Here is a 23,519-nt window from a genome sequence, read left to right on the forward strand (position 1 = left end):
TCGGCACTAGGCATGTTCTTGCTTTTGTGAATGTATTTTACCTAATATTTTTGCAGATTGGGGACCAGACAGAGAGAGTAGAGACAAGTTGATGTTGGGGACATGTCCATCCATATGTAAGTGTGGCTTGTGATACGTTATAAGGTCTCAAAATTTAGAAGTTCCACACATGAATGTCACCCAGGTTGTATTTTTGTTCGAAAGAAAAATAAACTTTCTGTTTAATTTTCGGGAAAGTTTGAAGATTTTGACAGTTTCTTTAATTGTTTTTCTTGACAAAATTTTGTTAAAAAAATTCTTTGATCTCTCGTAATTTTATATTTAACAAATTAATTCCTTTTATAAAATATTTCAATGATCTTATTTTAAAAAGTGATGCAGAATTTACCCATCTTTTGAGACGGATCTAGTTGGGATGGCTATGGGCACTTTGTTTTGAAGTTTTAGTTGTTCTGTAAGAAAGAGATCACATGATCAACAACATAACATGGATGTCTGTCCTGCTTCATTAAGACAGTTCTATTACAACCTTTTCGAATTTCAAGTTCTATTTGTTTTTGTTCATTGGTTGTATTGATGTGCGGTTTTATCGGGAGAAAGTTGGTAAAATATAATTTATTTAATACGAATTAAGCGATTTTAATGATTAAAATAATATTATTATCTCTCGAAATTTTAAATTCGAACACGACATTTCTAGGGATGTTTATAGAGTTTGTACTTAACAGTGCTGGACCTCATGACCTATGACCAGGAATGGAAATATTTGTTGGGTGGAAGGGACTATATTTCTTTATTTTATTTTTTATAAAATAATATTTTAAGTCATTATCAGTTTAATTATTAGTCAAATAAAATCTTTATTCTTTTAATTTTTAAATTTAAATACTTAATTGATCTTTATTCATCTTAATTGTTCTAAAAATTTAATTATTCAATGTCTAACAAAACAAACGAGTTCAAAGAAGATTAGAGTTGTTCATGAATTGAACGAGTTATTGAATTGAAATTAGAGATTAGATTTTTTAAACATTTTGGGTTGGTTTTCCGGACAAAGATAAAAAATAAATAATTAAATATATATTTCATTTAAATTTAATTATAAAAATATATAATTATTGATACAAACTTGTATTCTAATTATTCTAAATTGAAAATGAGTATTATGGGCGGACTTGTCTAAGCCCAAACCCAGCCTAGAAATTTATTCTAATTGAGCTTCGGTCCAATTTTTAATCCCTCTCGTTATCTCTAATATCTTTAATGTGTCGTTTTTAGGGTAAAGTTCACACATGATCCCGATTATAGGGGTTGTTTTGTTGAGTCTTCCAACTATTAAAAGTTATAAAATGATTTTCTAACTATAGACACTACTTTGTTGACCTAATTATTAAAAGTTATAAAATTACCAACTAACTATTCATAGGTTTTAAACTCATCATTTTTTGTTAAAAAATCACTGATCTTATAGGCTAGACGTTAAATACTAACTATGATATAATAAAATCAGATCAAAATCACAAACAATTGGTTTGTCTAGTGGACGAGGCACTAAATCTCTTAAGTAAAATGAAAAGTTCAAAATCATAACATTTACGAATAAAGTAAACTGAATTGATATGATCGCCTTCATGTGTATGAAAAACCAATTAAGAATAGTAAATAAAAATCAAATATAAACTCTTAAATTTTATATTAGGGTTAATACAAGTCCACGCCATTAACGTCCCTATGTATGAACCAAGCATATAAAGTGTTCTTCCTACTTTTCTCATTTTGTGTCTCACATATTTGCAAACATATATCCGACATTTTTGTGTGGTATGCGAATTCTCATTTTTCAAATTTAAGCAATAATTACTACACCAACTACAGTAAAATATACGAAATTGGTATTTTTTTTAATAATGAGATGAAAAATAATAATTTATTTAGGATATTGGAGATATATTTTCTGATTTTTTTTAAGAAATCACTAATTTTATTCAAAATAAGAAATATCTTAAATTATAATAAAAATTTACAATCATAATCATAAATTAAGCATATAATTAGGACAATTCCTATAATCATTGAAACAAAACTAACAACTTAAAATCATGTAAGGACCATACAAGGAAATATTAATATTAAAATATAACTAAGAAAACTCGAGCAATGATAAATACAAACATATCTGATTGTATCGGTAAACGAACCATAAAAAAAGATCAAGCTACTGAATGACCACCGTTAAAATCGTTAATCAGACTCGAACGACATGAAAAACTATCCACGAACGCATAACAAGTATCCAGGTTCAATCCGAGAGTCTAAAGCAGGGAATATCAACAATATAACAAATAAACGTCATGTTGATCAGTCGTGGTAATGTCAAATCAATCCTTAAAAAAATTGAAAACAACGGCCAAACGAACGAAAAACTTGCTAAAAGGTAGAAGAAAACATACTATAAATGTAGATGAAAATGTATCCTACATACAAACTTACTGAAAATAAAAAGCAAAAGATAATAAAGATGTAATATAAGAAAATAAAATGACAACAAAGAATACTAACAGGCAACAACCAATATTAAAGTTGGTGTCACCATCGATCTACAAAGACAAAAAAAATGAACATCTTACTAATAAGAGAAAACATTAGGGCCGCTCAAGAACTATATTTTCTGATATTGGATATTTATTATAATATCAGCAGGAAGACATATTAACTATATGGGATCTTTAAGAAGACGACGTTTTTCCATGTTGTATGCAGTAACAATATCGAGTATATAACAAAGTAACAAACCAAAAAACATCATATCTTTCTAAAGGTGGTAGATAGTCTGTGCATCTTCCTCCTAATACTATAATAAACACCTTATTTCAAAATATAATTTCTCCCAACACCCCAAATTAATGAACCAACCTTTCTTTCTCAACATATTATCCAAGTACTTTTGCCAATAAAGTTTCTTATATAACGCGATGGAGAGAAAAAAAAAAAAAAGGCTTAAATGAGTTGCTAGAGAATTTATGCTTCATATCTTTGGGGAAAGACGGATAGAAAACATGACAATTTTTTCAAGTTATATACAATTCAATGAGTTGTATAGTCCTTATGTCGCCAAATCATTCGATTGTCTTCTAAAAAAGTCAAACGTTCATACGTCTTTCCACTGACATTTTACAAACAAAGAGTAATGTGGATATATATATATAAAGGGTGAAAATCCAATTGCAACTACCGTAAAATTAAAAGTTTTATACCTTTTTATGTTTATTGAATGAGGAAAATCAAAGGTTGAGATTAATAGTAATAAATAAGAATATATTCATTAGAAAGAAAAATAATGACTTAATATCAGCATTTGATTTTCCTCATCTAACATTCCTGAAAATATGTAAAACTAAAAGTTTTACATTAAGTGCAAAACGTCTTAACCCATATATATAATATTATATTGGGGTGAATTTTAAAATTTTAAAAAATAGCAAATTTATAAAGTTCCCAAGGGTAAAATAATTTTTAAATAGAAAAGATATAAAAAGAATCTAAAATGTATAATAATTTTAAATTTGAAAGAAAATTATCTCCAGGCGATTTTCTCGAAAAATCACCGGTTATCGGTATATTTATCTGTTGAAAACATTTTGATATTTCGATATAACAAATTAAGTTAAATGAATTTTAAGATTTTCCAAAAAGATTTTCTAAGTATATTCGATATAATTATTCGAATATCAAAATATTACTCCAAATCTTTCAAATATCATTTTTAATCCTTACTCAAGTGTAAAATTAAGTTTTAGTCTTAAAATAATTTCAAAATAATTTTACAAAATATTTCGAACCATTTCAAAGCCAAAATTTCCAGATTGCTCAGAGGGAACCGATTCCCCCCAAGGGGGTACCGATTCCCCCTGAATGGTTTGGCTCCGAGATTTCCAATATGCTCGGAGGGAACCGATTCCCCCCAAGGGGTACCGATTCCCCCCTGTGTAACGGTCGAAATATTTGAATTTTACACTTAGGGAACCGATTCCCCTCAAGGGGTACCGATTCCCCCTACGCTCCAAACTGTTTTATTAATTGATTTCACACTAAAAAGGCTATATTAGCTTCACTAATCATCCCCAACGTTCAGAAGTGATTCAAGGTGTATTTAAGCAAGCTTAGAAGCCTTTGATTAACAAGAAATCATAAAGAAACAAGAGAGAAAACATCAAACACCAAGTTTGTGCAAAACAAGCCAATTTTCCTTTCAATATTCATTTTGCTTTCAAGAACACCATTTGTGCTCATTTGTAATTATTTTTAGTGTTCTTTTCTTGTTCTAGAATTGTGCAAACAATCTACCTTGTGAGGATTTCCTTGTAAGTTTGCAAAATTTGTATTATTCTCTCTGGGAGAGAGTGTTCTCAAGAATTTGGGGTATAATTCTTGAGGGTTTGTAAGGTTACTCTTTGTCATCAAAAGAAAGACAAATTAGTGAATTTGTGGAAAATCCTTAGTGTGGATAGCTAAGGTAGTGGACGTATACTTTGGTTGAGAAAGTCGAACCACTCTAAATCGCTGTGCAATTACTTTCAATTTTCTACAAAAGCTTTCACCAAATTTTTAAATTGCCAATTCACCCCCTCTTGGCCAATTTCATCAATCGATTAACTCAACAATTGGTATCAGAGCCTAACTCATTTGAAGGTCTCTTGAGTAGATCCGAGAAAGTTAAATCGATAAAGATGACGTCCACTTCCGGTTCATTCTCCATGGAAGAATCCAGACCAATTGACGTGCCTCCACACTTCAATGGAACAAATTATCGTCATTGGAAGAGGTGTATGATGATATTCATCAAAGCATTTGATATGAAGCTTGGATGATAATCAAGAAAGGATATTCCTCTCCTACTAAGAAGGCAAAGAATTGGAGTGTTCAAGAACGGAATGAAGCTCAACAAAACTCAAAGGCTATGCACATGTTGTGTTGTGCAATTGATCCTAATGTGTATAAAGAAATTTCTTCTTGTTCAAGTGCCAAGGAAATGTGGGATAAGCTTGAGGAGATCTATAGAGACAAGGAAGAAGAAGAACCAATAAAAGTGATGTCTCTATTAGCTCTCACAGAGCCAAAGGTATCTTCTAACTCAAATATATCAAATTCAAAATCTTTTAATAAGTTACAAGATGCTTATGATAAATTATTTTCGGAGTTTGAGACCATGAACTCCAAATACAATAAATTGATTTCTAAATTTATTGCTAAAAATGATCTTCTTTTGAAAGCTAAAACATACTTGGAAAATCAAAATGAAATGTTGAGAAAGGAGTTGGAGCTTTCAAAAATAAAATCTGAAAACTTTGAAAAAGAAACTTTCAAATTAAACGAACTTCTTCTAGAAATGAAAATGGATTTTGAAAATAAAAATGAAAACTTGAAGAAGGATTTAGAACTCTCAAAAATGAAATTTGAAAGTTTTGAAAAAGAAAATTTTGATTTAAAAGTTAAGCTTGAATGCTTAACAAAAGAAAAAGAAATAATTCTAAATAATTCATCTAGTTCAATAATGACAATATGTTCACATTGTCATTATCATGGTCATAAGGAACATACTTGTCCTTTAAAGAAAGGAAAGCGATTTAAAATTAGACAAGTATGAGTTCCAAAAGGAACAAGAGGCATTGAAACTAATGTTCAAGGATCCAAAGCAATTTGGATATCAAAATCTACTTAAATGTCTCTTGTAGGTGTGTGAGAGCAATGGTGATAAAGATGATGATATTCAAGATGCTCTAGCCACACAAAAAAAGGGAATGGGTAACCTCTAAACTTAATGTTTTTATTATTTGGTTGCTCATTTAGATTATGCATGCATGAGGTTTTAAAATGTTGAATTATGTTTTATCTCATGTATGTTGACAAATATTATATGATGAACATGGTAATTTTTGGAAATGTTTTATAAACTCTAGTTCATCATATTAATTTTTTGTCAAAATTGTTTTTAAAAAAGTAATTGATATCTCTTTAACAATTGATATCGATTTTTCAAGAAATTTGGTTTTGCAAAATTTTGACCTGAAATTTTTCTTAATGTTTATGCATAGATTTTTGTTTAAATATTATAAAGTTTTAATGCATAACATTTTTAAAAACTTCATGCATGTGCTCTTAATCTCTATAATCAACATTACATAATGTTTTATATGTGAATGGGTTAAAAGCATAATCTTTTGAAAAATAAATTTGATAAAAGATACAATGTTTTATTTTAAATAATTGCAAAATTGATTGGCATTGCATCTATTTTCGATTATGCTTGTTGGTCATAAAATAATGATATATACATGATGCATTTAGATTTTATTAATATGACTATTTTGTGCCTAGTTGCTAGGGATGAGCATGATGATTTGTTATGGCATAGGAGACTAGGACATGCTAGTATGAGTGTTTTGCAATGGTTAGTTCAAGGAGAATTGGTTCGAGGGCTGCCTAAACTAAAATTTGATAATGATAAAATTTGTGATGCTTGTGCTAAAGGAAAACAAAAGCAAGTTTATTTTAAATCCATTAATGACGTATCAACTAGTAGAGTATTACAATTGATCCATATAGATCTTTTTGGGCCAACTAGGACTACTAGCTTGGGTGGAAAACAATATGCATTTGTCTTGGTAGATGACTATTCTAGATATACATGGGTTCTATTTTTAAGTACTAAAGATGAAACATTAGAATATTTCATCACATTTTTAAAAATAATCCAAAATGAAAAAGGTTACTCTATAACTAGTGTTAGGAGTGATCATGGCACTGAATTTGAAAATCTTGGATTTATTGAGTTTTGTAATTCTAATGATATTAGCCATAATTTTTTAGCATCTAGAACCCCTCAACAAAATGAAGTTATTGAGAGAAAAAATCAAACTTTAAAAGAAATGGCTAGAACCATGCTTTGTGAAAATAATTTGCCAAAATATTTTTGGGTGGAAGCCACAAATACCGATTGTTATGTTATAAATCGAGTAATGATTAGGCCAATTAAAGAAAACTCCATATGAAATTTTCAAAAATAAAAAGCCTAACATTAGCTATTTTCATCCTTTTGGATGTAAATGTTTTGTTTTAAACAACGGTAAAGAAAACCTTGGCAAATTTGATGCTAAAAGTGATGAAGGAATTTTTCTGGGTTATTCCTTAAATTCTAAAGCTTATCGAGTATTTAATAAAAGAACTTTAGTTGTAGAAGAGTCTATACATGTTGTTTTCGATGATAATCCCCTTCCGAGAAAGGATTCTTGTGTGAATGATGATGTAGGTGTTATAAATACAAATGACATTAGACATGACGTTGGAGAACCATCATCAAAGGAAGAAACGAAAAATGAGGAAACTCGTGATCCTCTTGAGAATCCAACCATTGAAGAAAGGGAAGTATCTTATCCAAGAGAGTACAACTATGTCAAGGATGGTGAAATTATAGGTGATCCATCCAAAGGGGTAACAACTCGATCTTCTCTTAGAAATATTTGTAATTATGTTGCATTTATCTCATGCATAGAGCCTAAGAATATTAAAGAAGCATTAAATGATGAACATTAGATTATGGCTATGCAACAAGAGTTAAATCAATTTGAGAGAAGTAAAGTATGAACATTAGTTGAAAGGCCTAGTAATAAATCTACTGTAGGTACTAGATAGGTATTTAGGAATAAGCTTGATGAGAGTGGTAATATAGTGAGAAACAAGGCTAGACTTGTTGCTCAATGGTATACTCAAGAAGAGGGCATAGACTATGATGAAACATACGCTCCCGTAGCTAGGATGGAAGCAATTAGAATGTTATTAGCATTTGCATGTTTTCATGAATTTAAATTATATCAAATGGATGTTAAAAGTACATTTTTAAATGGTTTTATAAAAGAAGAAGTTTATGTGGAACAACCTCCAGGTTTTGAAGATTCAAAATTTCCGGATCATGTTCTTAAATTGACAAAAGCACTTTATGGTTTAAAACAAGCTCCTAGAGCTTGGTATGAAAGATTGTCAAATTTTTTAATTGAAAAAGGTTTTTCAAAAGGGAAGGTTGACACTACATTGTTTTTAAAGCATAAAGGTAAAGATTTATTAGTAGTTCAAATTTATGTTGATGATATAATATTTGGTTATACTAATAATGTTCTTTGCCAAGAATTTTCTAAGCTAATGCAAAGTGAATTCGAAATGAACATGATGGGGGAGCTCTCATTTTTCTTGGGACTCCAAATCAAGCAAAGAAAAGATGGCATCTTCATCAATCAAGTTAAGTACGTCAAAGATATGCTCAAGAAGTTTGGACTGGAAAATGGCAAACCTCATGACACTCCAATGAGTTCTTCAACAAAGCTTGACTTAGATGAAGGAGGTAAATGTGTAGATGTTAAATTATATAGGTCTATGATTGGATCTCTACTTTATCTAACTGCAAGTAGACCGAACATTATGTTTAGTGTTTGCTTATGTGCTAGATTTCAATCATGCCCTAAGGAATCACATTTACTAGCTGTTAAGAGAATCTTTAGATACCTTAAGGACACTCCTAGTTTAGGACTTTGGTATCCTAGAGACTCTAGCTTTAGCTTGCATGCTTTTTCTGATGCGGATTATGGAGGATGCAAATTAGATAGGAAAAGCACCTCCGGTACTTGCCAATTCCTTGGAAATATGTTGATTTCTTGGTTTTCAAAGAAACAAAATTGCGTTGCATTATCTACCACTGAAGCCGAATACATTTCAACTGGTAGTTGTTGTGCACAAGTTTTATGGATGAAACAACAACTTTTTGATTATGGAATTGAAGTTGGTACTCCTATCAAGTGTGACAATACTAGTGCTATTTGTCTCACTAAAAATCCCATCCAACACTCTAGAACTAAGCACATTGAAATAAGACATCACTTCATTAGAGACCATGTCACTAAGGAAGATGTAGTTCTAGAATTTGTTGATACTTTGCACCAATTAGTGGAAATCTTTACAAAACCTTTAGACAAGGAAAGATTTTGGACACTTAGGAGAGAATTAGGTTGACCAACCTATCTTCACTTAGTGTTTAAAATAATTTTACACTTTTAAGACTAAATGAAAAATGCTAATTTTTGATTGCATTAATTGCTATTAGTTAGGGGAGTTTATTATTCTTGATGAAAATTAATTTTATGTTCAAATATCGTTTAAAGATTAATTTGATTGTTTGAACATGATTAATTTTCAATATATGAGTTACCAATACCACTAGAGAAAATTAATTTAGCATTTTGTGTGTTTAAAATCAGATTTTAGCATTTTAGTGCAGAGGGAATCGATACCCCCATGAGGGAACTGATTCCCCCTTTGAAGGGGAACCGATTCCCCCTAGGGGAATCGATACCCCCATGGGGTTCTGGTTTTTATGGGCAGAACACCCTATTTTTCTCAAACCTCTCTTCTTTCTTAAACGTCGTTCATCCTCTCTTTCTCTCTAAATCTCCATTTTTGCCAAAATCATCAAATGCAAGTCGGAATTAGATCGTTCTTCAACTTCTAATCCTTGCAAACAACATCACTTTCTCATAAAATCCAAATTTTAAGGGTAATATTTCAAAATCCTCTACTTCATTGATTTTTGAACTTAGGACTAGTTTTGATTAGTTCTAAGATGAACATTACATCGGGCATTGGTTATATGATGATTTTAGAATCAATTTCGTAAAAAAACTCAATTTTTCAAAACTATCTTTAAATTTTGAAATAAAAAAAATTTGTTGTTTTATTTGATTCAATTATGTTTTCATAAAAACTATACGTGTTATGATTTTCAAACATTATTTTCCAAATAGTTTTTCAAAACATTGCCCTTTAGGATTCGGTTTAGAGAACCTTGAAATATTGAGGACTCATTTGAGTTTTGGGTTTGATTATATTGAATACATGTGTTTAAATTTGCAGGTTACATATTCTATTTTGATTCTTAAACCTTGTCAAATACTAAAGAACCTAGGACATTGTCTAGTAGCTCAAGTCAAAATCGACCTCTTATTCCTCCACCCAATCCAAATAACCCAAATATGACCATTATGAACTCTTGTTTCAACGTACCTGGTTGTGGACAAAATCTATACCATATGTACCATACTTGTTTTGAGTCATACAAAATCCGGGAAGAACATATCCCTTCGATCCAAGCTATAGAAGATATGGACTTCCAATATCTTCATACTCTTAAATCCTAGAAGTTTGATAAACTCTTTAAACTCAAACCTTTGGTTTATCATCAATTAGTCTGTATTTTCCTATTCCAATGTGGTATGTGTCCAAAACGAGCACCGATATGAAACTATAGGAATTCGATCCTATCTTTTAGGACAATTCGTTTTTATTGACTCCGACATAATCGCTACCCATTTTGGACTAGATAACTCAAGTTTAATGAAAAAGAGACTGTGGATTCACCCTATAAGTATAAGGATAGTGAGAGTACCCTAAGAACTCATCGTGATAGATTCCTTCATTATTTGATCTCTTGATAGTTTAGACCATCCGGAGGTAGGTACTCCTCCCTTAGAAACATAGATATATGGTGGATATATTGTCTCCAACATAAAAAGAAGATTAATCTGCCACAGATCATCTTTAGTGAGTTTCCATAAACATTGTTCCTTCCAAGAATATAGAAACCTTGGTTTATGGTTGTCTCCTTAGTAATTTGTTTATCAATCCCGGTCTTTGGGTCAATGGGTTTATCGTCCCGAACTCAGAATTTTTAATTGTGAAACATTTTGATGTTCATGGATTGTTTTATTTTGGGTGTTTGAATTTGTTGGATAATTGGATATTTGAACTTACATGCTTATATATTTGGTTTGATTTTCACTTTCATTTTGAGCTTAATGTTTATTTTTGCATCATTTACATATTAGTTGCATTATGACCAATTTTTGTCATTTCACATTGTTTATGAATATTGAATTATGGAACTAATGGCTAATCTTTCTCTTGATTATGATCTTAGCAGCTTACGCTATATTTAGTTATCAATTGGCTAAATGATTTCAAAACCTTGTTTAAAATCTTTTAAAAGTCTTTTTGATTTAACAAAAAGGGGGAGAAATGTTTGTGTTTTTAAAAGGGAGAAGTGTTAGTGTAAGGGGGAGTAATTTCAAAACTTGATTTCAAAATCTTAAAATTACTCAAATGTTTTGTTATATCAAAAAGGGGGAGATTGTTGAAAATATTTTGATATTTCGATATAACAAATTAAGTTAAATGAATTTTAAGATTTTCTAAAACGATTTTCTAAGTATATTCGATATAATTATTCGAATATCAAAATATTACTCCAAATCTTTCAAATGTCATTTTTAATCCTTACTCAAGTGTAAAATTAAGTTTTAGTCTTAAAATAATTTCAAAACAATTTTACAAAATATTTCGAACCATTTCAAAGCCAAAATTTCCAGATTGCTCAGAGGGAACCAATTCCCCCCCAAGGGGGTACCGATTCCCCCCTGAATAGTTTGGCTCCGAGATTTCCAGTATGCTCGGAGGGAACTGATTCCCCCCAGGGGGTACCGATTCCCCCCTGTGTAACGGTCGAAATATTTGAATTTTACACTTAGGGAATCGATTCCCCTCAAGGGGTACCGATTCCCCCCACGCTCCAAACTGTTTTATTAATTAATTTCACACTAAAACGACTATATTATCTTCACTAATCATCCCCAACGTTCAGAAGTGATTCAAGGTGTATTTAAGCAAGTTTAGAAGCCTTTGATCAACAAGAAATAATAGAGAAACAAGAGAGAAAGCATCAAACACCAAGTTTGTGCAAAACATGCCAATTTTCCTTTCAATATTCATTTTGCTTTCAAGAACACCATTTGTGCTCATTTGTAATTATTTTTTAGTGTTCTTTTCTTGTTCTATAATTGTGCAAACAATCTACCTTATGAGGATTTCCTTGTAAGTTTGCAAAATTTATATTATTCTCTTTGGGAGAGAGTGTTCTCAAGAATTTGGGGTATAATTCTTGATGGTTTGTAAGGTTACTCTTTGTCCTCAAAAGAAAGACAAATTAGTGAATTTGTGGAAAATCCTTAGTGTGGATAGCTAAGGTAGTGGACGTAGACTTTGGTTGAGAAAGTCGAACCACTCTAAATCGCTGTGCAATTACTTTCAATTTTCTGCAAAAGCTTCCACCAAATTTTTAAATTGTCAATTCACCCCCCCTCTTGGCCGATTCCATCAATCGATTAACTCAACATTACCGATCTAACACCGGTCAGACTATATTTCCCGATCTAACACCCGTAGCAGTAAAGCGCACCCCCTGAACCGCGCTATATGCTGATTTGGCACCACGTGGAGTATAGCACGTGCCCTGAACCGCGCTATACGCTGACTGGGTTACACGTGGGGTATAACGCGCCCCCTGAACCGCGCTATACGCCACGTAGGGGTATAGCGCGGATCAGGGGCCGCGCTATATGCCGTACCAAAATTATATTTAACGCGGTCCCTGATCCGCACTATATAATTACATATAACACGGTGCATGTACCGTGCCTTATATGCTTATAAATACACTTCTCCGGCTCACATCTCCTCGCATCTCTCCTCTCTTATAAATTAATACAACAATTCCATCAACGAGTAATAATTCTCGCAATCTTCTCAAATTTGATTTAGAAGTTCGTGCGATTTTTCGTTATAAGGTAATTTTGTTATAATTTTTTAATTATACTTATTGTTTATTATCATTATTTGAAAAAATATTATACTAATTATTTTCAATTAATTTTTATGTTTGTAAAATTGAAAAATGGGAGCATACGTCGAAATAGTTTTACGGTGCAGGTAATAATATAAAATTATATTATTTAAATTATTTACGTTGATGTGTAAAAAATTTATTGTGTTAAATTTTCGTTCATATATAATTTATTTAATCAGGTTTGTTTAAGTTATTTTTTTTTGCAGATATAATATTGCCGCACTTTTAAACTCAAAGAATGACGCGACTTTCAGCTATTGTTTATTATGATGGTGAAATTCGAGAAGATGAAACCGACGTTGTTTTCGTATCAAATGAGCGTGTTAAAATATCATTCAAGAGAAACATAACTCTTGAGGAGCTAATAACGAAGATTTCGAGGAAGATTCATGTTGGAAATAACAGAAGAATGTCGTCGTTGCAGTACAGATTTCCAACATCATTGTTGCCATTAACTTATACAACGTTCGAACTTTCGAACAATGATGATGTTCAAATGATGGTTGAAGCTCAAAGTAATTATTCAGATGTCGCTATTGAGATGTATGCATATTTTGTTCAAGTGTGTGTTGTTCGGGGTCAATCTTTAAGCTTACACTATGGGCTGGCTGAACAAGTTGATCAAGTTGACAACCCGAATACAGTAATGTGTAATGATTTTAATGCCATAATGGGGAGACATTCATCCGCAACTCCTTACGATATGTACCGAGGTGGGTCAACGAACAATCCATATGGCAACACCGCGTCCAGTTCAAGGGGAAGGCATTCATTTGAAAATTTCTTTGACCATATGGAGATGCCATCGACGCAACCATCTGTGCAGTTTCCATTTGACACGATGGCTTCAAGCTCCAGGAGGAGACATTCGACTGCGAGCTTTTTCGATCTCAATATCGATATGCCTTCCAGTTCAAGGGGATGGCGTGCAAGTAGTAGGTTTTTCGACCTAAATGTGGAGAGCATGGAGGAACCATCATCTCTACCAGAAGAACCGCTTTGTGAGCCTGGTACAGATGGTGCTGAGACTGGACTATTCATTCACCCAGAATCACCACAATTCAACTCCGATGATGATAAAGTTCCAGGAAATGTGGCACAAACTGACCCTCCTGCACACATGAATGAAGTTGATTATGGTGCAATGTACGGGCCATAATTTGCGGATATGCCTAATCTCGGTGACTATGGATATTACTCGTCAATAAATAATGGTGAGTTATCTTTATCCATGGAGTTTTCAAGCAAAGAAGAAGCGATGATGGCTATAAAAAATTATAATATCCGTAATTCTGTTCAGTCCAGAGTCAACCGTTCGACGACCGAAAAATATGTATGCTACTGTGCCCGATGCGAAAACAGATGCAATTGGATGGTTCGCGTATCGAATATGAAGAGGAAAAACAACATATGTGAACTAATAGTATACAACGATCCTCACACATGTTGTGCTGGAGGGGTCAACCAAGATCATCCGAACTTGGACTCTGAAGTGATATGCCAAGCCATCATGCCCATGGTAAAAGCAAGCTCTCATATAGCTGTTGCAATGTTGATTTCAGCTATACAATCGCAGTATGGGTACACCGTCTCCTATAAAAAAAGCTTGGTTGACAAAACAAAATGCCATTGTCAAACTTCATGGCGAATGAGATGCATCTTACAACGAACTTCCAGGTTGGTTTAGGCTGGTGCGGACGTTGAATACTGGGACAATTGTGGACTTCGAAACCTCATATGCATACCATAATGATCGAGTTCTTCGCGATAGATGCCAATTCTACCAGGTTTTTTGGAGTTACCCACAGTGCGTTAATGCTGCCAAATACTGCAAGCCTGTGGTCCAGATCGACGGGACTTTCTTGTATGGAAAATACAATCAAGTTTTATTATTGGCAGTTGTCCAAGATGGCAATCGCAACATTCTTCCAATTGCTTTTGCTCTTGTCGAAGGAGAAGATACAGATTCTTAGGCTTTTTTTCTCCGAAATTTACGTGCACATGTTATCACGAGGGAAAAAAATTTATGTCATTTCAGATCGCGGAGCTGGGATCAAAGCAGCAATAGAGTCTTTGGGTCCAATGTGGCAACCACCTTTTGTCCAACATAGGTATTATCTCCGAGACATTGCTGCGAACTATCATGGAAGGTACAAGAAGAATGATGAGCGTCAATTAATTGTGCGCATGGGTAAGTGAAAGCAAGTTAGTAAGTTATACATTTTTTGATCATTTTAATTTTGCAAAGAAAGCAAGTTAGTAAGTTATACATTTTTTGATCAGGTTACGAACAACTTCCTCGAACGTTTGAATCAATGCTTCAAGATTTACGGGCGAAGAACGAGGAAGGATACGATTACATCAGCCTCATCGATAAAGAAATGTGGACGAACGCATATGATGGTGGATATCGATATGGACACATGACGACCAACTTGGCTGAGGCAATCAATTCAACCTTAAATGGTGCACGTCACTTACCTGTAGCGGCTTTGGTAAAAATTACATATTTTCCTTTGGGGGTGCTTTTTGTGAAGCTCGGGGGACAAGCTCAAACCTGGATGCAAGACGGTCATGTCCATCACCCTAGATTAGTTGCAGATCTACAGAAAAAAATTGCTGCATTAAATGGAATGTCTGTAACAAGTTTCTCTAGAAGGCATGAAATGTTTCGTATCACAGAGTTGCCCCGACCTCTTCAATGGATTGAAGCTATGTCGTTAAGAGTAAATCTAAGGGACAGAGCGTACGACTACGGGTTTTTTCAAGCTTTGAAGTATCCATGCTCTCATGTGATAACAGCTTGCTCGCATACACGTCAAGACTATAACCATTTTGTGGATCCCGTATACCTACTATCTGAAGTTTTTAAGGTATACGAATTTGAGTTTCCCCCCATAGGTAATGACAAAGACCCTGATGAGGTTCAAGATTGGCTTCCGATTGTACCAAATCCGAGTTTATTGAGGGAGCATGGTCGTCTAAAATCCAATCAAATTCATTGCGATATGGATATTCGAGAAAGATCTAGACAAGACAGAAGATATGGCCATTGTAGAAACCTAGGACACACTAGAAAAACATGTCCACTTCTGTTGTCATCAAGTAACAATTGATAAGGAAATGATGTATTTGTTTAATCAATAATAATTCTTGTATTTTAATTTGCATTTACTTCAAGTTAATGTCATTCGATAATCGCTGATGAAGATTAAAAAAACGAACACAATTATTAAATTTTATCAAACTAATAACAATTTGATATTTAAATACAACAAACTTACAATAAGAATTAAATGGTAAATGATAACCAAATTACAATAACTGATATTAAATGTTAATAAACAAAATTAACTAAAATATATTAAAAAAAAGTCCAACAAATTTAACAAAATAAAGTAAGTATTAAATGAGAAATAATAAAAAATTACAATTAAACAAAATAAAGTAAATACAAATATAATAAAAAAATTTATCGATGCCTGCGACGCAAATGTGTTCCGCAAAGCGGTGGCTGTCGGTCTCGAGGAGGATTTCTTTGTATCACTGGTTCTGACTCCTCGCTGTCATCGTCGTCGTCGTCACCATCGTCATTGTTATCGTCGTCATCCTGAGCAGGTACATTAGGTTGATGAGGAGCTGATGACGATGAAGCACCTCCATAGAATAAGGACCCTGGAGGTGTATGACTGACTATCCCACCGGCCTGCGAAAACTGGGAAAACCCAGACATCGCTGAGTGTGAAAACTGTACAGGAGGTGTCTGTGCTGCGGCCATGGGTGATGAGGATGAATCTGCCAAATATCCAGTATATGAACCCCAAGTCGGATATGCAAACATAGACTCATAATAGCCTCTAGGAGGGATCATATGTGACGGTGGCGGGGTCATAAAACCAGGTGAAGGCGGCGGCGGCGGCATCTGGTAATGGAAAGGCGATGACGGCATCATATATGGTTGCAGCATCATATATGGCTGCGGTGGCTACTGGGAAGGTCCTGCTGGTGCAGCTGAGGATGAATCGAAAGCACCTGCTCTCCGTCCACGAGTCGGGGGATGATGGTGATGTGTCGGTGAACGTCTCTGTCGACGTCGTGGAAAGGTCTGCCCTCGTGCATCCTCGGGAAGTAGAAACGATTTCCCGTTACTGTTGAACCACTCATAATAATCCTCAGCATACATCAAGAAGTCAGTAAAAATGGGCTCTCTACGTGGAATGCGCCGATGTCGATCCTCCCACAACACGACCCACTCATGATGCCTCACCAGCCAATCTGTATCTGTCTTGCCGTGTCTATCTAAGCTATGCAACTCGTCCATATTGCTAGGTGCTTCCGGAATTGGTTGAAACAACGAAACTGCCAGAGCACGCGATTAATGGAGTACCACTCGACGATCGCATAACAGATCAGAGGGACCATCACCATCTAAACATCTGATGGACCCCTCAACTCAGGTGGGATCACCGCCCTCACATCATCAGTAGAATATGACAACCATTCAAACTAAAACAAATAATGTATAATTTTTATCAAAATAATAATCTAATTATATAACTATAATCTAAAATCGATTTTTAAACATTAAAATTCATACCTGTGTGCCAGCCTTATGATCGATTAGCACCCTAATTTTTTCTAAATCATCAGGTAGCTCCTGATGAATTTTCCTATCAGTAGACCACCTATTCAAGGAAAAAAAATTGTTATACGCTGTATAAAATTATTAAAATACAAAATCAGTTTTATAATTACCTCAGAAGTAGTGGAAATACGAATGGGTTCTTCACAACGGGACATAAAAAGGGCAATCGATACCATGCCCAAGACTGCAGCAACAGGAGACATCCGTCGATAGCATTACGCCTGTAGTCACTGGCTCCACACATCTCCCTGTACAGCAAAACCAAAACTGTCGAGCCCCAACTGAATGATCCGACGAGAAGAAAGTCGCTAAGATGTCGCAACCACATGCAGTGAACTAGGTTGCGCGATTTGTTCGGCATCAGCAACCCTCCTATCAGCTACAGTATGCATGCCCGTGCATACATCTTAACCTCATCCTCAGAGGCGTCTGCGCTCAACTCCCGAAAATTGGCATCTAACCAATTTAACGGTATCCTACCTCCGATAAAAATTTTCGGGACACGTCCTAGACTATCCCAGCACAAAGTAGTCCAAGAACCGGAAGCTATCCCCGATATCACATATCCATCCACCGGAAGGCCCAGGTGCATAGAAACATCCTCAAGCGTGATCGTGCGCTCTCCACACGGAAGATGGAATGTGTGGGTCTTCGGCCTCCACCGCTCTACTAAGGCAGAAATCAGGTCTGGCTCTATCTCACAGTGACCCTGATATCTACCTATGTAATCGAATCCAGCCTCTACTAAATACGGCAAGACACGACTGGGTATCACTAACTTAAGATTCCTAATAAAAGGATCTAATACACGATCCTTCTCCTAAAAATAAATAATTACAAAAATTAATTCTTAATCTAATAATCATGCATTAAATAAATCAACTAATTATTACTAATAATTTAAATTAAATTAAAACGTTAAAATGTTATCGTATCAGCAAAGTGTCGAGATATTTAATTCTTAATCTAATAATCATGCATTAAATAAATCAACTAAATATTACTAATAATTTAAATTAAATTAAACGTTAAAATGTTACCGTATCAGCAAAGTGTAGATATATGATTTCCATCCCGAGCGAAGTAGACTGCCTTCCATTATATCTGCAAAAGAATTATATTAGTACAATATTAAATAAAGTAAATACATAATAGTAAAAATATTATAAAATATACCTTAAAAATAGAGTATTTGAGAGAAATTTATAGAATTTGGTGTGATAAAAGTGATTGAGGATAGGGTATTTATAGGGAGGATTGGGACGTGAAGGGCCGGGTATTTAGGAGTATAGCGTGCCCCTGTACTGCGCTATACCCCACGTGTCGGATACCCAGGTATAGCGCGGATCAGGGAGCGCGCTATACCCATGTGGCGTCAGATCACCGTATATCGCGGGGCAGGGGGCGCGCTATGCCCACGTGGTGCCAAATCAGCGTATAGCGCGATTCAGGGAGTGCGCTTTACTGCTACGGGTGTTAGATCGAGAAATATAATTTGACCAGTATTAGATCGATAAATATACTGATCGATAAATATACCGATCACCGATGATTTTTCGAAAAAATCACCTTTTATCTCCATCATCCTTCAATCCATCCCATTATCCTTCAATCCATCCCTTATATATATTGGTATATGTACTTGCTCGTATATTGAGAGAAGTTAACTCAAATCGGAGTATTTATGATAAATATGCTTTCACTTTTACAAACATTTTAAGCATTTGAGATCTCACCTTCATTGCTTATATAGAGAGGAATTGCTTTCACTTTATTATTATTTTATGAAAATGGGTTTTCATTATAGTAAACAAGCATAAATTAATGACAAAAAGGATAGATTAGTGACTAATCATATAATTTATCTTAAACTTTAATCAAACATCAAAGTAAACCTAGAAAATATAACAAGATAATATTTGCATGTGACAGCTTCATTGGAAGCCCTACACGTGTCTGCCAGCTCGCAAATCAAAACGCTGCCAGGTGCGACCCACGCACCCCGTCATTCTACTAGCCACGTGATTGACGGCAAATGTTCTGCGTTCCGTGATGACGACGACGCCGTCATTCTGTCGTGTCGTTGGGTAACAAACCAAGTCGTAGTCCCCACCAAACCTAGTGGAACGAAGCCACGTGGGAGCTGTGTAGACACGTTCCCAAAGTAAAGCGTACAGCTCATCCAAGCGCGTACAGTTAGGCTTGTATTATTGTTTCTTTGATTGCAAGGTAAATAATTTTATCTACCATAACAGTACTTTCAAACTTCAGTTATTGAACAATTTAGAATATGATTTATATAGTGAATATTCGATTTGAATTTAATAAATTTGAATTTAATTTAATAAGATTCATTTTTATTAAAAAGTTAAGTCTAGATTCTAATTTAGGTTGAATTTTTTTATTCAATATGTTTCAATAATAATAGTATAATTGAATTTTAAAGTTATTATTATAATATTTTTCTTTGTATATTTTTAATTGTAGTCATATTTTATTTAATAAAAATAAATATATATTTATTGAGTTAAATGTATATTTTTATCATAAAAATCAAATTTTATTTTACGTTGAGTATAATTTCTCTAAATCCAAATCACAAATCACGTTTAAATGATATATTTTAATTGATTTTTTTTCAGAATAGTTTACAAGAATTCCACCGTATTCAACTATTATTGAATAAATCAAAAATTGACGATCTGATTAATATGCCTACAGTCCAATATTTAACAAAAATGATTTAATTATTTCTACTAAAACTCTTAAACATAATTGATTTTGCACATTCAATAATATAAATAATTTATGTTATTATTAAAAAAAAATCAGAAGCTATAAATTTATCACTGATATGAATCCATAAGGCAAAAACATAAAAAGGAACAAATAAAAAAATGTAAAGAAAATAAATGTTACAAGTATTCCCACCATAGATATAAGGATAAAAAATTAATTATTATAAAAGAAGGGGACCCTATGCGCAATTTTGATACAAGTAAAACACTCGCCTATACAGCCAATACATTGGTCCCTCTTTCCAGCTTTTTCCCATTCATTTTAGTACTTGTGGGGTCGAAACTAAAAAATCCATGGCTGCAATGGAGGAGTAAAGCTCAAGCAACTCCCAATCCAAGAATGATGACAAATAAGCACGTGAGTTGATCCCCAAAAATGCTTGGCCGGATCGGATTAGTTTTGGGCCGAATCCATCTGGATCGGATCAATTAGGTCGTTGTTAGTTAAGGCTTCGGGTTTCTTTCCGATGGTCTTGAGCTCGAATTCTTTGATGGTGTTGGCTAGTTTCTTCATGTTGTCGTCGTAGACATAAGGCAACTTGTTGAACCAATTCACATTGGTTTTCGCGGTGTCGGGGAGGTACTCCCGACATAGCTCTCCATGGTGTGTGATCGTGTTGTGGTAGTGGTAATAACGGATCTTTGTCTCCGTATTGTGTAATGTTTTCCCGATCACATTCTCCGACATGTGTACTCCGGCTGAGTATGCGTTTTTTGCCTGGATAGCGTATTTCCGATCACGTCGAATCTTGGTTCTTGAATCTCTGAAGAGTAGCTTCTCAAATCCCCATTGCCTGACAAATCATATGAATCATGAATCAAATCATCTCTTAAATCCGAACTTTAAAACATTCTAATAGACTCAAAGCATTACTATCATATCAATCAAGCCCGTTTGTAAACCTGATCTTACAAACGTACATGTTATACCTCAAATACTACACGTAAAATATCTAACACGTGAATCAAATTATAAATTTATGTGTATTTATTGTATGAACAGAAAAAAACTGATTCATACAACAATACTAGTAAGATTTGAAGCTTAGGACTAAATTGATATCCGAGGATAAATTGGGGGCTTTTAGTGAAATTAATCCAAGTTTTATAATGTCGATATCTGTGCAAACAATCATTCACCACCAAGAACTGGTTATAATAGTACCCATCGTACTCGGCTTGGTCCCTTATATCCTGAACCGTAGCTCTCCCGGCTCGGACCCACGGCTTGAGAACCGCCATAACATCGGGCGACACCCCGCCGGCGTCGTGGAACACGAAATGAGAGCTGGGTCCGAAGAACCAAGCATGGTAAGCCATCCATTCGCGGATCCTATCGGCGCTGAGATTCCCGTATAAAGACGATCCACAGTACAAATACTCGTATTGATACGGCGGTTGGAATTTCGATTCGTTGTAAGATCCGGGCGATTCTTCTAGAGCCATGAATTTTTCGTATTTTTTCTGGGATTCGCCGTAGTAAGCGTTCACCATTAGCTTCCCGCCGGTGTTGTCTTGGTTCGGGTTGAACGGGAAGGTGCAGTTCACCACCACGACGGTGTAGACTCGGCCGTAGCCCCAGTCGGGTAGCATTTTGTAAGCTTTGGATCGGTAAGAAGATCCGTTGTTCGAGATCCACTCGCATTTGAACCACGGCTTGCCGAAGACGTGAACGGGCTTCGAAGCCAATCCGACCACCGCGAACGTCGTCGGTCCGCCTCTGTAAGCGCCCATCTGAACAAATAAAGCCGCCGCGTTACCGTAGGCTTCGAAGACTCGCCTGTTCGGATCCCTGGGTTTGGGTTTAGGAACCGAGTTGTACTTTTTAGCTATCGGTTTAGCCGTGTAAGGAAGTGAAACATTAGTGGATAGCAAACTTGTAGCGGTGGTGTTGGCAACGGCGGAGACGGCGACGGAGGTGGTGAGTGGAGCGGTGCAAGGACGGGCGGTGGAGACGAAGTTCTGGTAGTAAGGAGGGAGATGCCAGAGGAACATAACTAAAGTAAAAGATAACAATGTCGCGACTAATAGTTTTGTTTCGACGCAAACAAATAGTTTCCCGAAGGTGGTAGTGGTGGTGGTGGTGGTGGTGGAAGTGTGGGAGGAGGGCGGTGGTTCCTTCCTCATTTTGGGTGTCGGTTGCGGCGGTTATTGCGGTGGTGAAATTTTCTTTTACTGTTCGAACAAAAAAACAAAGGAAAAAGCAAGGGTCAAGAGAAGATCATACCGACGCTATTTTTGTGTATTTTATTTTGTTCTTATCTGGTGGTGGTGAGCACTAGACAGCTTTCAATTGGCATCCGTCGATGGAATAATACAAGACTATTTATATATTTTTGTAATCATGCATGTTTTTTTTAATAAATATTAATATTTAATTTATTAATTGATTAATAAACAGATATCTAATATGATAAACATCTAGACAAATCAAACTTTTTATCATATGATCTAAATTTAAAACTTAAGAGTTTTACTCAATTTTAATTTAATTTGATATGACCTCGAGCTCGACCTAACCTAAAAAAATTTAACCAAAAAAAAAAAGTCAATTCATTTTTCCAGACTCGACTCTAAATTTTTTAACAAACTATACATCTTTACTTGTCCCGACTATCGATTTAGAAAAAATGATCTTATTCGATTTGAATTGGATCAGAGCACGTCGAGACCATAAAAAGTTTATTATCTCTAATCGATGATACAAAGATTTATTATGATCGACCCTATAATTATTAAAATATTTAATATTTTGTCTCATTTAACACAATTCATGCATGATAATTTTATATTATGCATGAGGTGGTTGGGTCTTAGGCCTCCTTTCATTTAACATTTATTTTTTCCTTTTTTAGGTTTTCCTTTTCCACGAAGTTTCAATAGGAAGAGACTAAGTAGGAATATTTTATTTATTTTTAGTCAAAATATGATGTCTTTATATTATATAAAATCCTATTGAGTACGATAGTGAGATACAAAACTTAACTTTCAATATTGATATTTATAAATAATATATCTTTTAAATTTATAAAAGATTATATTAACAAAGTTTTATATTTTAGTTTATGTAATTTTAATTTGTTAATTTTTATATTTTTAAAATTTAAAATTTTCATCACGAATCAATAATAAATTATAGGGTTTAAAGCTATATATGTTGTTAATCCTTGCATTACGTGTATAGATGGATAAGAGTCGGGTAGGGTTAATTGGTTAAGTTTTGATTTATCGAAACTCGATTTAGTTATTCTATTCCTATACTCGTCCCCTAATTTAATTCGACCCAAATTTTAGGAGG

The 23,519-nt window shown here is 34.3% G+C and overlaps 1 protein-coding gene across 1 annotated transcript; it reads right to left on the bottom strand.

The window, feature by feature from the left end:
* Nucleotides 1–20,358: 20,358 nt before the first annotated feature.
* Nucleotides 20,359–22,472, bottom strand: LOC120158054 (galactan beta-1,4-galactosyltransferase GALS1-like). Its single transcript, XM_039168992.1, has 2 exons — nt 21,251–22,472; nt 20,359–21,023 (listed from the first exon to the last, which is right to left on the bottom strand). Exons 1-2 carry the CDS (start codon nt 22,346–22,348, stop codon nt 20,616–20,618), a joined length of 1,506 nt encoding a protein of 501 aa, XP_039024923.1. The 5' UTR covers nt 22,349–22,472; the 3' UTR covers nt 20,359–20,615.
* Nucleotides 22,473–23,519: the final 1,047 nt, after the last annotated feature.

Source organism: Hibiscus syriacus, unplaced genomic scaffold (assembly GCF_006381635.1).
Source record: "Hibiscus syriacus cultivar Baekdansim isolate YM2019G1 unplaced genomic scaffold, ASM638163v2 tig00111303_pilon, whole genome shotgun sequence".
Classification (NCBI taxonomy): domain Eukaryota; kingdom Viridiplantae; phylum Streptophyta; class Magnoliopsida; order Malvales; family Malvaceae; genus Hibiscus; species Hibiscus syriacus.

Excerpts from the sequence above, each read along its gene's own strand:
- LOC120158054 (XM_039168992.1), bottom strand. The coding sequence starts at position 22,348 with ATGAGGAAGGAACCACCGCCCTCCTCCCACACTTCCACCACCACCACC. Across the intron at positions 21,024-21,250 it reads CTAAGCTTCAAATCTTACTA|TTTGTCAGGCAATGGGGATT; the intron begins GTATTGTTGTAT and ends TGATTCATATGA.